General features: G+C 37.6%; 1 protein-coding gene across 19 annotated transcripts in view; it reads left to right on the top strand.

The window, feature by feature from the left end:
* Positions 1-14,870, top strand: part of TENM3 (teneurin transmembrane protein 3) — a 579,767-nt gene that overhangs the window by 445,230 nt on the left and 119,667 nt on the right. For all 19 annotated transcript variants that reach the window (XM_070499641.1, XM_070499653.1, XM_070499652.1 and 16 more), the window contains one exon: positions 5,939-6,061. In XM_070499641.1, the coding sequence (XP_070355742.1) occupies positions 5,939-6,061 (123 nt within the window). The remainder of the gene's footprint in view (positions 1-5,938; positions 6,062-14,870) is intronic.

The following is a 14,870-nucleotide window of genomic DNA, read 5'->3' as shown; positions in this document are numbered from 1 at the left end:
GGACATCTGGGTTGCTTCCACCTCTGGACTATTGTGAATAGTACTGTTATGAACATGAGTGTGGAAATATCTTTTCGAGATTCTGCTTTCAGTTCTTTTGGGTATATATCCAGAAGTGAGATTCTGGACCATATGGTAGTTCTATTTTTACTTTTTTGAGGAGCTGCCATATTGTTTTCCATAGTGGCTGTGCCATTTTGCAATGTCACCAGCAGTGCACAAGGGTTCCAGTTTCTCCACATCCTCACCAAGAGAAGTCATAATTTAGACTACACATCAATCTGGGGAGGCCATAGGCTGACAGTCATTAACACAATACATGAATTTGTTTATTCATATTGCTCTCCTTTCACACCCAAGATTTGCACTGAAGGAGGCCTTTCCTCACTCTTCTCTTTTCCTCCCACCCGATGGAGTCATTTGCCATTCTTCTGTACTGAGTCCTTACTCTGCATATGCATTTATGCTAGTTCTCTTAGGAGGGCTATAACACACACAGGCTGTCATAATCGCCTCACCTGCAACCTTATGGGAAGGAACACCTGGGAGCTTTGGAGAGAAAAGCACCTGCAGGGAGGGTTTAGGGAAGGTGGAATCATACATTCTTTAGCTATGCTATGTGTTAGATGGACTACCTTTAAATAAATGTTTAAATTTAAGTGTAATGTACATTTAGGAAAGTATACAGATCATAAGTGGACACATCAGTGGAACACGGCATAGAAAAATAGAACATTACCAGCATTCCAGAAGCTCCCTTTGGATTCTCCCAGTCATTACCTGCCCCCTCCTCTCTAGAGGTAATCACTTTGGTGACTTGTTCCTATCAATTGATTTTACCTGCTTTTGGACTTTATACATATGGACTTAGAAAGTGTTCAAGTTTTTTGTGATTAGGTTCTCTTGCTCAATATTATGCTTGTGGGATTTCTCCATATTGTTGCATCTGGCAGTGGTTCATTCATTTACACTGCTGTATAGAATTCCATTGTATTGACTGTACTATAATTTCCTTATCCATTTTACTGCTGGCGGACGTCTGGGTTGTTTCCAGTTTGGGGCTATTGCAAATGATGCTTCTGTAAACATTCTTGTTCATGCCTTTTGGCGCTATGTGTATACATATTTCTACTGGATATATAGATGGACTTTTATAGACCAACTTGGGACTTAATCACCATTTCTAAGATTTCCCATTCCAAACAGGCAACTTACAAATGATCTTGCAAAATATAACCATTTGTAGTTGGTACACACCTTGTGTTTACAAGCCAATTTTAACAAATGGACAACTTCTGATTATATTTGTTACTGTCAAAAAGAGAGATAAATTAACAATTTGTGTTACACTTTTTAAAATTTCCTTAATGTGAATGCTCAGTTTTAATTTGGAACAATTCAGACAAGTAGGAAAACAGCACAGTGTAGAGAAAGGAATCCGGAAATAGGATCCGGAGGTCTGGTATCACGAGTCCTCTTTATACACTAACTCTTGAAAAGACATTGGGTAAGTCCCTGACCCTCTCTCTGCCTGTGTGTCATCCTAAACAGAGATAATGACCCCTGTCACACGCTACATTATTAGAAGATAATAGACATCAAGGTATCTTAAAAGGTGAAAAACACACTGAACAGACATATGATATTATTGCTCTCATCCACAAATTCCATTCTTCCTTGGATAACATTTTGGATATGCATCCAGCCACCCTTCATTAAAATCACCTAGAAAGACATGGAAATAGCAATGTAAACCTATGAAACATGATAGCAGAAACAAAACTTTTTTAAAGATTAAATCCACATAAATACTATTTCTATAACTTTAAAATATGCAATGCAAGTATAGTGTTTACTTGTGTAATTTTTCAATTGTTGTTTTTACAGACTCTTGGAGTTCACCATAATAGCCTCTTTTTGATCTCATCATCATCATCGTATTACCGCAAAAATTTCTTTTAAGGGCCATCCCCAGTGGCTAGTGGTTAAGTTCGACATGCTCCACTTTGGCAGCCCAGGTTCGGTTCCTGGGTGCAGACCTACACCACTGGTCTGTCACTGGCCATGATATTGCAGTGGCTCACACACAAAAAGAGGAAGGTTGGCAGTAGGTGTTAGCTCAGGGCAAATCTTCCTCAGGGGAGAAAAAAAAAACAGACCTAGAGATGAATCCATTTGCATCTCTCCTAAATAACTACTCATTTAAAAAAATTTCTTTTAAGACAGTATGGTGTAGTGGAAAAGTACTTGCATGGAAGAACAATACCTGAACATACAAATAATATCTGTTAATATCTTTGCCCACCCTCCACCCCAAATGCTGTGTCTGCCTTCAGTTTCCTAGATCTAGTGGAGAAGCACTATCTGTAGCCTGTGGCCCTTACGGAAGTTACATTTTGCTTCCTTCTGAATGGATTTTCACGCCCCACTGCTCTCTGGTAGAATAGAGAGGTGTGTCCCGATACGCCCTTTGTTGTCCGAAGGTCTGGGTTTAAGGTCAATGTCCACAGCTTACTGCTGGGAACTTTAAACTCTCAAAAAGCCCCAGTTTTCTCAGATTTAAAATGAAAAAAATCTATATAGTAATAGTAACTATTCAATGGAGTCTTTGTGAAGATTCAATGAGATAATGCAGGTGAAGCGTTAGCACAAGACTTGACACATAGTAAGTGTTCAGTGAATCTTGTATTTTTTAAATAGATAGCATCACCATGTTGTAACACCAGCTGTGGCTGAGAGAATGCTTGGTGTGGCTGCCAGCCTATATACCTCCTCATCTAAGCTGTCTGCCCAGAGGGGTGAGGGCCTCCGAAGAGCACAGAGCTCCCAGCCACATCTTAACGCTCTTCCCACACCCTCCATTAGGTCCTGCGTAAACCAAGGATCATTGGAGTCTTTGTGAGTAGCGGCAGCAAATGCTTTCCCAGGGGTTCAGATCTGCTTTCCAGCTCAGGCCTTGAAGAATTGGGCTGGCCCTTCTTTATTTACAGATGTGTTTTATTTCACTAATTTTCCCTTTATTTGTCTGCCAAGACATTCCATGTAGTTTTATTAAACCAGTGCTCAGTAATTTCTGTAGCATTCTTGACTTTTTGCTGCCTCTCTCTGTCTCGCTCTCTGTCTGTCTGTCTCTTTCTCATTAACTTTGGAACCAGTCTCACTAATGCTCTGTATTTATGTAAAAATCTTAAGTTACACATACTGAGTGTCAAGAGCTCCACTAAATGCCAAACGCGAACGTTTTCAAAGTATGTAATTTCCTAAGACCAAACAACTCGTGGGTCTGTTTTCAGTGCAGTGTTAAACAAGATATAATATTATTGGGTATGGTCCTCATTATACAGCATCTTAAGTAGAACTGGATTCTCATTTTATTGAGATTTTTTGTAATAAAAAACATATATTATAAAGCTGTTGGCCATCTGGCAAAAAATAAAATAGCTCTCTGAACACAAACATAACATTTGACATCTGTGCACGATCCATGGGTTCTCTCTCCTCCTCAAAGTCTATTAAAACCAATAATTTGAGCAAATCTATCATTGAAGAAGACTTCTTATGGTACATAAAAGCTCACCATGATGATAAATTATTTTGTGTAGAAACTTTGACCCTTTTGGAATATATATCGTTGCTGTGCCAAAGTATGTCTGTCAAACCTTTTACTGTGTGCAGAACTAGCTCCCATTATTTTATTCAAAAATTGCTGAAATATCTGAAACCTTGAAGAATGTATGAAGTGGTAAATGTTTAGAAACTCTGGACATTATGCCACTCAAACACTACGTAATTTAATGCAAATGGCGTATGGAGTTATACCTCTTTAGAAGTTGATAATTGGTAAATTTGAGAATTCTATAACCTGTATCTTAATCCTTGAGAAGTCAAGAGTTTAAAAGGAATTGCCGGCAGACTATAATTTAAGCAGGAAGTATGAGTATAAACATTTGTTACAAATCTACAGGGTAGATGTAACTATGTTTGTATCTATTCATGGTATGTTTTTTACGGTAGCATGATTTTATATTAGGTATTGTTAACAAGAGAATGTGAGGCTGGTAATAGAATATCTCCAAACTGTTAAATCTTTAAAAAAAAATTCAATCAACTGTGTATAGTACTACTGGGCTTCCACTCAACTATGTTTCATATGGCATTACGCTAAGGCAGTCATTAATGAACTGTTGATATAGCACTCCATTCTTAGCCATTTATGCATTTGTTTTATATTTTTAAACTTTTCCTTGAAATTAGTATATTTTTATCCATTAACAGTGCTTTCTTAGATTTTAAAACCTCGAAAACAGAATTCATTTATTGAGACCTACTAGGTAGCAGGCCCTGTAGAAAGTGAATGAGTTACAGGAGTGAACTCACACAGTCGGGAGGATGCTGAGCCCAGTGAGGGAAAGCTTCTGCCAGAAGTTGACACTTACTGTCTGAGCAACGAGTAGGTATTTTACAGTGGGTGGAGAGCATTGCAGGCAGAGGGACTGTTTATTGAGAGGTACTATGATCTGGTCAGGTGACTCCAAAAGTTCAATGATGTAAAGTACGGAATAAATAAATGGAATGCCTATATGCTAAGAGCTGTCCTGCTGAGTGCCAGCTATCCTTCGCATAAAGTGCCTAGAAAGCTCACGTCAATTAAGTAGGGTAGGTCTGAACAGCTTCATTTTCTACGTAAACCTAATGTTTAACAATATTACATCATTTGTCCAAGATTGTAAATCCTAGATTGAGGACTGAACCAAAATTTAACGACACCTGAAGCCCTGGCTCTTTATACTGTGCGATTTAGTTTTGTTACTACGTATATTGGATATTTAATAAGGGCTTTTTGACAGTGGTTGTTATCACACTGTCTCTAACAATGTTATTTAAACACATACGTCTTTCCTCACCTCTCTGGTAAATTCCAATATGTATATAGTAAATAATGTCAAAAAATTCCCTTTTGTGATATAATAATATGACCATAGGGAAACTTAGCCTTTTTAGGTATTAATTCCTAAACTACATTTTGTGGAACACAAAGGAATGTTTGTAAGTGTTAATGGTTAATATGGCAGTGATTAATCTTCTAAATATTTTAAATAAATTAAGAAAAATAATAATATATAAAAATTTTAAATTACATTTATAAATGTATAATTATATAGTCTTCTAGTTATCTATTTTCTAAATATTTTAAATAAAATTAGTAAACACATTTACAAAATTTTTACAAATTAATAATAATGAAATTCTAATAAATTAATAAAATTAAGATTAAAAAAAAAAATACCCACATCAGAAACTCTACATGAAATTACCTGACACATACACATGTTGCTTCCTCTGTGTCATTGCTAAATTGAATGTCATAAATTTGAAGATTATTCATCTTAAATTTAGGATATTCAAATATTATTATGTTTTGTACATCTGAATCTATTTTGATCATTTCATCTGCCAACAGATTCATCTGTGAGACTAGTTTTTAGTTTTTGATTTAATCCAAATGAACAGCATTGTGTCTCTTGAGAACCTGTAGATGTTGCAACAAAGTATTATGCATGTGCAAGTGGCCTGTGGTCAAGTAAGCTTGGCAAATGCTGCTATAGAGCATTCTACCACTTACTTAAATGATGATGAAGAGTGAAACTGGAACAAAGCAGAGCAAATAATGATTCATTCCTAAGAGTTTCCTGGTAGCAATTAACTGAGTAATAGCAAATCATTATTAAAATGCTGCCATATTGCACTGCATTGCTACCTAAATTGCATTTGTGTGAGAAACTATTTGTACTCTAATTTTTATTATGCAGTTATCCTTGGTGTTTCGGAACATGGAAATTTTCACTTTACATATGACTCGTGTTATAAACATGTTTACCATTTACTGTTGTAACTAAAAACAGCAGATCTTTAAACAACTTGTATTTTTCACCCCCAGCAATGCATCTCTTTGGCCTCAACTGGCAGTTACAGCAGACTGAAAATGACACATTTGAGAATGGAAAAGTGAATTCTGATACCATGCCAACAAACACTGTATCATTACCTTCTGGTGACAATGGTAAGAGAAAGAATTCTGTGTCTCGTAGTTTTCTTTTAACACTTCTTTTCCATAAATTTATTTTTACTCATGTTACATCCAGTTTTATGTGGGAGATGGAAAATGTTTGGAATTACAGATATCATTTTTTAATGAGTGGTTTTTATTAGTTGACTTCAAAGATTGGCATTCACATTGTTATTATAGGAATAATATGATTTTCTGCCTTCTGATTTGATGGCTAGGTCACCTTTCCTTCCTGCAAGTGTGTATTTCATTTTATTTTGAGTCTGTAAATAGATTATGATTCAGTGCGTCATCTCTTATATTACCTTGGGTCTATTAAGCTTTCTTCAGTCAAATAGTATGTGGAATTGGAATACTACATTAATTTTGTTATAAAAAGGCTTTAAATGCAAAACACGTAAAAGGATTATAATTTATTGACCTTTCTTCTGGTTGCCCATTCTCTAAACCTTCAAAAGTTTGCGCTTCGGGCTAACAGACTTTCAAATCAATTGGCTCTGAATTAAAAACGGAATTTAAGAGGTAGGTTAGAGAATGCTGTGTTTCATTTTTCCAAATTAAACACCCAGAAAAATGTATACACATGTAATGGTATTGTATATACCCGTCTATTATTTTTATGTAGGTGTGTGTGCCTCTATATAGGTCTTGGCATTTGGCATCCTCTGACTTTTTGCAAAATGTCCTAATACTTTATATCTCAAAGCAACCAGATCAAGACACCTTTTCCTCTCACATGATAAATGTGTTGTTTGTCTTTAAGCGTTTCCCTAGCTTTTCTTCCTCTTGTTTCTTCTTATCTAGCATATTTGTATTCTGCTTTGGCGTCAACTGTGTTCATCCTCAAGTGGCTAGTTTCTTTGCAAGACTAAAAGGAAGCATTATATATTTATATATAATATAATACAATATATTTATTTATATTTATATATATGCTGCATTTTATATTAACCATTGACTGTGACTAATGCTTTTACATATTTCGTTGTTGTTGTTCTTTGCTTTCCCATCTTCTGTTTTAACAATACTACTTTATGGCACTTCTCTTCCTTCTTAGGGAGGCTGAGGAATTTTATAAAACATTAGGTTTTGGGGACTGGCCCCATGACGTAGTGGTTAAGTTTGTGCACTCCGCTTCGGCGGCCCAGGGTTCAGATCCCAGGCGTGGACCTACACACCACTCATCAAACCACACTGTGGTGGCATCCCACAAACAAAATAGAGGAGGATTAGCACGGATGTTAGCTCAGGGCCAATCTTCCTCACCAAAAAAAAAGACATTAGATTTTCATACTAATAATATCCCCACCCCCACCCCCACCCCTGTATGGAGCCTTTTGATACAAAGTCCTACACGTTCCAAAAAGCTATAAACTGGTGACAGTGGAAGTCACTGCACAGTAGATTAAAGAAAAGTGAAGAAAAGCTTTCCTGATTAAAACTGTTGGTGGGAAATTTCAATTAAGTAAAATATAATTATTTTAAACAATGGTTTGATTTTTTTATATGCTGATAACACACATATGAACAAATCAAGTAACTACACAGAAATCAAGAGTATTTATTTCTGGTTTATATAGATTGAAATTTAGACTGTGTCTTAAAGTGGATGGTTCCTGTGAAAATGGTCAAGTGGCACTTATTAACCACACATGTAGGGAACTTTTTTTCAGACTGAAGAAATTATACTAAAGAGAAAAATGCTTATTGTAGACATTTTATTTGTTTTACAACATCCTAACCTCTTATTATGATTAAAATGAAAATAGAGTGTGGCTAATTAGTTTCACAGTACTTGAAAAGCTTGATCCTGAGAAAGCTGTGACGTCAGAGGTGCTCGCACAGATGGGTCCTGGGTACTGGTATTTTCCAGGGAAAACCTCCGGTCTAGTCAGCATTCCTCAGCTCACATAGGCCTCTATTCAAATCCCAGCTTCTTCGGGAAACCTATTTACTTTGTAACCTTGGTCAACATGCTTAGTAGTTCAGATCTGCAAGAAAATTTTATGACAATCTAGGATCATATGAACCCCAGACATTTGGAAGAAGGTCATATAAATATGGCTTCAGAAACCTCCATGGAGCTGGAGTCCTATAAAACAGTGAGAAACTATTGACCATGACTGCGTGAGAAATACTTGTTACATGGACACCCACATACACATACGCACATATATCTGAAATATGTTTCCCGAAATAGTACTCATGCTCATTTTGTGAAATGCACCCCGATATTTTCTATTCTGTTTTATTGTAGTTCCCATTTATAACAAATGCTAGTTGAAATTCACTCAGATAATTTCACAGTTTAGAAAGGATGGTGGTCCGCAGGTTCAAAAGCCCTGTTCTGAAATTCTCCTTCTCTAAGAGGGACTGAAGTTCCCCACGTGCTCATAGAATGCGCTGAGTTCAGTCTCTGGGCGCCTGGAAAGCGACTGTGTGTATGCGTGAATCAAGTACCGTCTTTCTTTCTAGCCTCCCACGTAAGATAACAGATGCCCCAGAATGAGTTAGTGCCCTGGAGAAAAACTGACCCTCCCCTGCCACTTGGACTAGGAGATTCATAGGAATTTCTCTTTATGGAAGGAAGGCTGTCTCTGGGCTCAGATCTTGTCCGAGGTGTGATGTAGACAGTAGTCACTTGTTGTCTTCTTTATTATTTCTCAGATAACCCAAAAAACTCTAAATTGTAAGAAATTCTTATTTCGTTTTTCCAAGTAAATGTTCTTGGTATGTATTAAATATTTGTAGACCTAGAGTGCAGGGGGTGGGGGTGGGGGGACTCTATTTGGAAAAAGGAGGTACCTTAAAAACACTGCTTTTAAACCTCTGTGACAAACCTCAATGTTCATGTACCATCACCCACTACTTCAGTTTTATACACTGTCCAGAGAAGCAGATCCCGTCATCTTTTTAGAAATTCTAGGAGATTACAACCCTTATGAAAGCCTTAGAATTCTGAACGAAGCCCACTAGGAGACTTTACCGTGCTAAGCATAATGAGAAAATTACTTCACGGCTTCTGAATGCAGTACTCTTGTTTATGCGGTCCTACTTTATTCTTATTTTATAAATATAATTCTAAGGAACAGTCATGGTACTAAGGGTTCAGTAAACTCCCGGCTTGCTTCTAAGTTAATTCTAAACTGAGGCTGCTAAATGGTATTTAGTATTGAAAAGAAGAATTCCTATTATACCCCGTGATCCTCTGCTGATTGTTCTTGAGACTTTCTTTGACTACAAATTTTAGAGATGAGATGTCAGAAGTGTGGGGTCTCAGGAAATCCTGATGGAAGTGGGCAGTATGAAGAAAGAAGTAAGAATGAAGTTTTTAGCTCAAACACCAGTCTTTTTCCAGAAACTAAAATTATTCCCCTGGACCAAGGAATTCCTTTAGCCTAATGACCTGGAAAGAATGACACAGGCTTATATTCAAATCCTAGCTCCTTCATTTATTTACTTTGTAACCTTGAACAAGTTACTTAACCTCTCTGAGCCTCAATTTTCTCATACATAAAGAAGGAATAATAATACCCATCTCCTGGCTCACCAACTTCAACAGTCTGGCTGCCCTACTACATTTGCCTTGCCAACTCTCGCTCCCACACTTCTCAACAGTTATTTCAAACCTTCCTACTGTACAGAAAACTCCAGTCCATCCGCTGTCTCAGCAGATGGCTTTACGTTCTGTTGAACAAAAAACTAGGAGGGAGTTCTCTGAATTTCATGTAAACAAATCTCCATTCCTATGCGTATCTGGACCTATCCTTTCACGTTTTTCTCACTAGTCAAGGCTAATCTTTGCATAAGGACTCTTGATCCCATTCTATATCTTCAGAATTTCCCCACTCTACTGATATCTTTCAGTCAACATTTGAACATTCTGAAATCTCTCACATCTTTAAAAAAAAAATCCTGAGTCTACCTCCTACGCCAGTCCCACCCTATCTTTCTCTTCTCCCCTCCTTCTTGAACGTAGTGTATATATTCACTTAATTCATTTCCTTACCTTTCACTTACTCCTGTTACCCAGTCCGGCCTCTGTGATACTCCTTTCTCATGACTGTCCTCTACCACCACCACTCATGGAAACCGAGGTCTTCCAGAGTTAGCAATTGCTCTGTCAGTAGCATCAATTAATACTCTTCAATCTCTATTGTATTTAGGTTCTTGGTAACATTTAATAGGTAACCTATCCCCCCTAATTAAATATTCTTTCTCTTTAGCTTCTATGATACCACATTTGCCTGGGCTTCCTGACTTTTTGGTAGTGACTTCTCAGTTTATTTAGTTGACTTATCTTCTTCTGTCTGATCCGTAAACATTGCTGTTACCCAGGACTCTGATCTTTTCAGAATATAATCTCTTTGAGCTCTCTCATCCACTCTCCTGACTCCAGTTACATTCTCTGTGCTGTGTGTTATGTTACACTCTGTGTGCTCCCAAATCAATAAGTACAGCCTACATCTCTCTCTGAGCTCCAGACATCAACTACATAAAATCTATCCAAGTATCTTTGGAACATCTCCACTTGGGTGTGTTCCAAGCACCTCAAACTCCACATGTCTAAAACTAAACCCATCAAGTACTTTAGTTACGTATTATTGCATAACAAGCCACATCAAAACTCGGTGGTTTCAAAGAACAATTGTTATCATCTCTCATGGTTCTGTGGCTTGACTGGGCAATTTTTGTGTTGGGTCTCTCATGCAATTGCTTTCAGATGTCAGCTGGATCTGTTTGAGCTGGGAGTCTAGGGTGGCTCACTCTCATGGCTGGCAGTTGATGCTATTTGTTGGCTGTAACTCACCTGTGACTGTCAAATGGAGCATCTGACCATAGCCTTCCATGTGGCTTGGGCTTCTCAGAATATAGTGGCTGATCCTGAAGAGGAGTATCCCAAGAGGGAACATTCCAGGAGACCCAGACAGAAGTCACAGAAGGCTTCTTGTGACCTAGGACATTGGACATTCCAGGATGTCACTTCCATCACATCCTCTTGGTCAAGAAAGGCAGTAAGATCAGCCTGGATTCATAGGAAGCAGAATTAAACTCCCCCTCTTCACTGGGGAATGGCAGGGACACCTTGCATAAGGCATGTGGGATGGAAGATGTTGTGGCCGTCTTTGGAGAACACAATTGGCATATCATCTTTCTTTCCCTATTTGCCTTCTTTCAGTGCTTTTTATATTAGGAAATGGCATCATTCTCTAGTTCTCTGAGAGTCACACTTGACTCCTCCTACTCTCTTACCTCCCATACTCAATCACTTACCAAGTCCTGTCAATTCTAACTTCAAAATATCTCTTGGATCCTATCATCTCTCACCTGGATTACAGAAGTCGCCTTCTTTCTGGGATATATCTCTCTCGTCTTGCTGATCCATTCTTCAAACACAAATTTGAGATATCAATACCCTGCCTAACCCCTTCAGTGACCTAGATTCTGGTCAGATACCTTTAAATGACTTACAAGGCTCTCCACAATCTGGCTGTTAATCACACCATACTGTAATATTGAAACAATATAGCAGAGAGATAAAGAATCGAGGCTCTTGAGGCCAAACCACATACTTTCCTATCCTAGTGCTGATCGTGAATGCCTGTGTTACTTGGGACTTTGTACTTAAGTTTTCTCATCAGTTAGAATGATCTTGAGTATTCAGCATAAATACTTAAAAATGATGTGTAGTATATAGTAAATGCTTGAAAAATGTTAGTGGTTATTGCTATTACCATTTAATGTATGTCTTCTTTGCTAGAGTATGAGGCACAGATTGTATTTATTTTTCCACTGCTCTGTCCGAAGCTCTCAGCACAGTAATAGATGCCAGTAAGCATTTGTTGAATGAGTGAATGAAAATAGTATGACTAAAGTATGTATAAAGTATATAAAGGAGTCAACACAATGCCTGGCATAAAGTAGACACAAAGCAAATGTTGGTGCTGTATAGTGACTAAGAATTGAAGCCCTGCCACTCACTGGGTGGCTTTAAGTAAATTACCTTCTCTAACCTCCTGTGTCTTCATGGGGTAGTACTGAGGTTTAAATCAGATAATGCATATAGGGTGACAAGAGTGATTGGAACATGGCAAGTATTTGATGCATGTCAGACATTATTAGTTCATTTTTTCTACAATTCAAGATTATGTACTTGTAGCTTGTAGCAAAATTCTTAAGGAGACAGATCCTTAAATCAGCATCAATAATATCCTCTAAAGCCTCTTATAACCTAGGACATTGGACATTCCAGGATGTCACATCCATCACATCCTATTGAATGCTCTTCCTTTGAATGCATAATACTCATTCACCATGAGTTTATTTATTGAGTGTAGACCATGTGCCTTGTTCAGAGCAAGGTTCGGAGAACACAACAGTGAAAACACAGTCACAGTTGTTCCCGGAGCGTGTGAATTGCTAGGCAAGACAGGAATCAAGCATGCAATTAGTATGAGTTAGAAAATGCACAATAGGAAAAGTAGAGGGTACCATGGGTAGACATTTCAACACAGGTGTATTCGAAAGGAGCAATAAGACAAATGCCAAAATTTAGCATAGATATATGGTATAATGTAAGACAAAAATGAAAGGCCATAAATTTTGGTTAGTATAACTCTGGCAAATGACTCCTCCAATCAAAAAAAAATTTTTTTATACAAACTTTCAGTTATAAAATAATTAAGTCATGGGAGGTAATGTACAGCATGGTGACTGTAGTTAATAATACTGTATTGTGTATTTGAATGTTGCTAGGAGAGTAGATCTTAAAAGTTCTCATCACAAGAAAAAAAATTTTAACTATGTGAGTGATGGATGTTAAGTAGATTTATTGTGGTAATCATTTTGCAGTATATACAAATATTGAGTCATTATGTTGTACATCTGAAACTAATATAATGTATGTCAATTATATCTCAGCAACAAAAAATAAACTCCTTTTGTATGAGTACAAATTGAAAACCTCGTGTGTGTGTGTATATATACATAGACATGATTCATCCTGTTGAAACAAAATAATTCAGATTGCTTTTAAATTTTACATTGTTGTCCCTCATGTATGAATTGTCTCAAGTACTAGACAATTTAAGACAAATAGAATTTATAGCAAGATAAAGATTGCCTGTGAATTGAAGAAATGGGACTCATAGGGCTGGAAGAGCGTTGAGTTTTATTCAAAATTGTTTGTAGTATTTGTGTTGCAATGTACAATAGTTCCTCAACTGGTGCTATGTTGATTTTGTCCATTAAACTATGTTTGCAGGGTGGGTATGTTTTAATTCACGTAGCTTGTGATGTCGCCCTGTGTATCCACAATGCTAAGTTATGGCATGTGGTTATTTATAAAAAGGCATGTTCTCTCAGAGATCTCAAAGTCAGGGTCTGAATCCAAGGTGAGGTCATAGACTTGGAGGGTGGGCTATTGATCGTCTATAAATGCCTAACCTTGCTTCCTGACGTCCTAATTATTAGTGCCTCTGTGGGACTGAGGGTGATATTATCATTTACCGCCCCCTCAACGATTGAGTTAGCCTTTCACAGTTGTATTTCTTTTCTGCCTTTCCCTGTTAATCATTACAGGCGTCTTTACTCACATCATATGCAGGCAGCAAATTCATGATATACGTGGCAAAACATGTAGTATTGTTTCACTTTCAATGGTTTTCTGATGTCACAAAATAATTTTTGAACAGATACCAAGTCTCCTAATTACTGGTATGATTTTAAATACTCTGTTTTGTCCCTATAACGTCTGGGGTTGGTAAACTATTATTTATAAAACATCTCAGAGTACAAAGTAATTTTTGAAAGGTGTTTTATCTGAAAAATGCCACTTTACTGATGTGTTTTCATATAAACTGGGTATCGCATAGGAGAGGAATAGCAATAGCTTTGTATATGGGTCTCTTTATGTTTTCAGGTTCTGACAGCTGTATTTTAAGACGTTAAAACTGTTGTGACACATGCTTACTGATGAAAGGAAAAATCACGGTCAGTTGGTAAAAAGACTGCTGGTGGCTCCCACATTCAGGAACGACAGGACACACACACACAAAATCTTCCAGATGATGCTCTGTTGTGTTTGAAGATGTGGTCCATCTCTCCCTTTCTGGGAAGGCTTTAATTGGTTTGATTTCTAACCCACCAGCTCTGTAGTTTAGAATAACTACAGGGCACGCTGTTGCCCTATTTTTTCCTCCATTTTTCCTCCTTTTTCTCTTAGTAAAACCTACAGACAACCTTAGCTTTTCCTATGATCATTCCCAGGTTCAGACTCTGGGGGTTTAAAGATGGAGTGATCTCAGTAAGGGAGGACGGAGAGTGCTAGGACTGGCCCTCCTTTCATTTCCTCTGAAGCCAAAGTTTTCTGGAATTCAGGACATGATGAAAGACATCTGTGTCCAGGCTTTTATCCACGAGGACTGATGAGCTTCAGAGGAAAAGATTGTCCAAGTATTTACGAGTTTATCCCACTGTGCCAGTGGCTCGCTGACTTCCAGGTGTGTTTACGATCAATAAGGAGCATTTGAAAATGCGAACAGGAGTGACCACATGTGACTTGGCCAAATCAGAGAAGGGCCGTGCCTTGAAAAGCAACAGTGCGGAATTTAAAAAGACAAAGGCCCTTCACAAAACGGTAGTCCCCTGACATCTGCAGTAGAGGCTTTAGCAGGACTGTTATATTCATCTAAGCTTCCCATTCAGTGGATTTAAGCAGAGAAAAATCAGTGAAGTCCTTCTATCTCTCCATCACTGATTATAATGAGAGGTCAGGTCTGCATCTAGTTTTTAGAAAAGACAC

The sequence above is a fragment of the Equus asinus genome, chromosome 27, assembly GCF_041296235.1.
Source record: "Equus asinus isolate D_3611 breed Donkey chromosome 27, EquAss-T2T_v2, whole genome shotgun sequence".
NCBI classification, from domain to species: domain Eukaryota; kingdom Metazoa; phylum Chordata; class Mammalia; order Perissodactyla; family Equidae; genus Equus; species Equus asinus.
The sequence above is the reverse complement of the archived record's forward strand: the minus strand, read 5'-3'. Positions and strand labels throughout refer to the sequence as shown.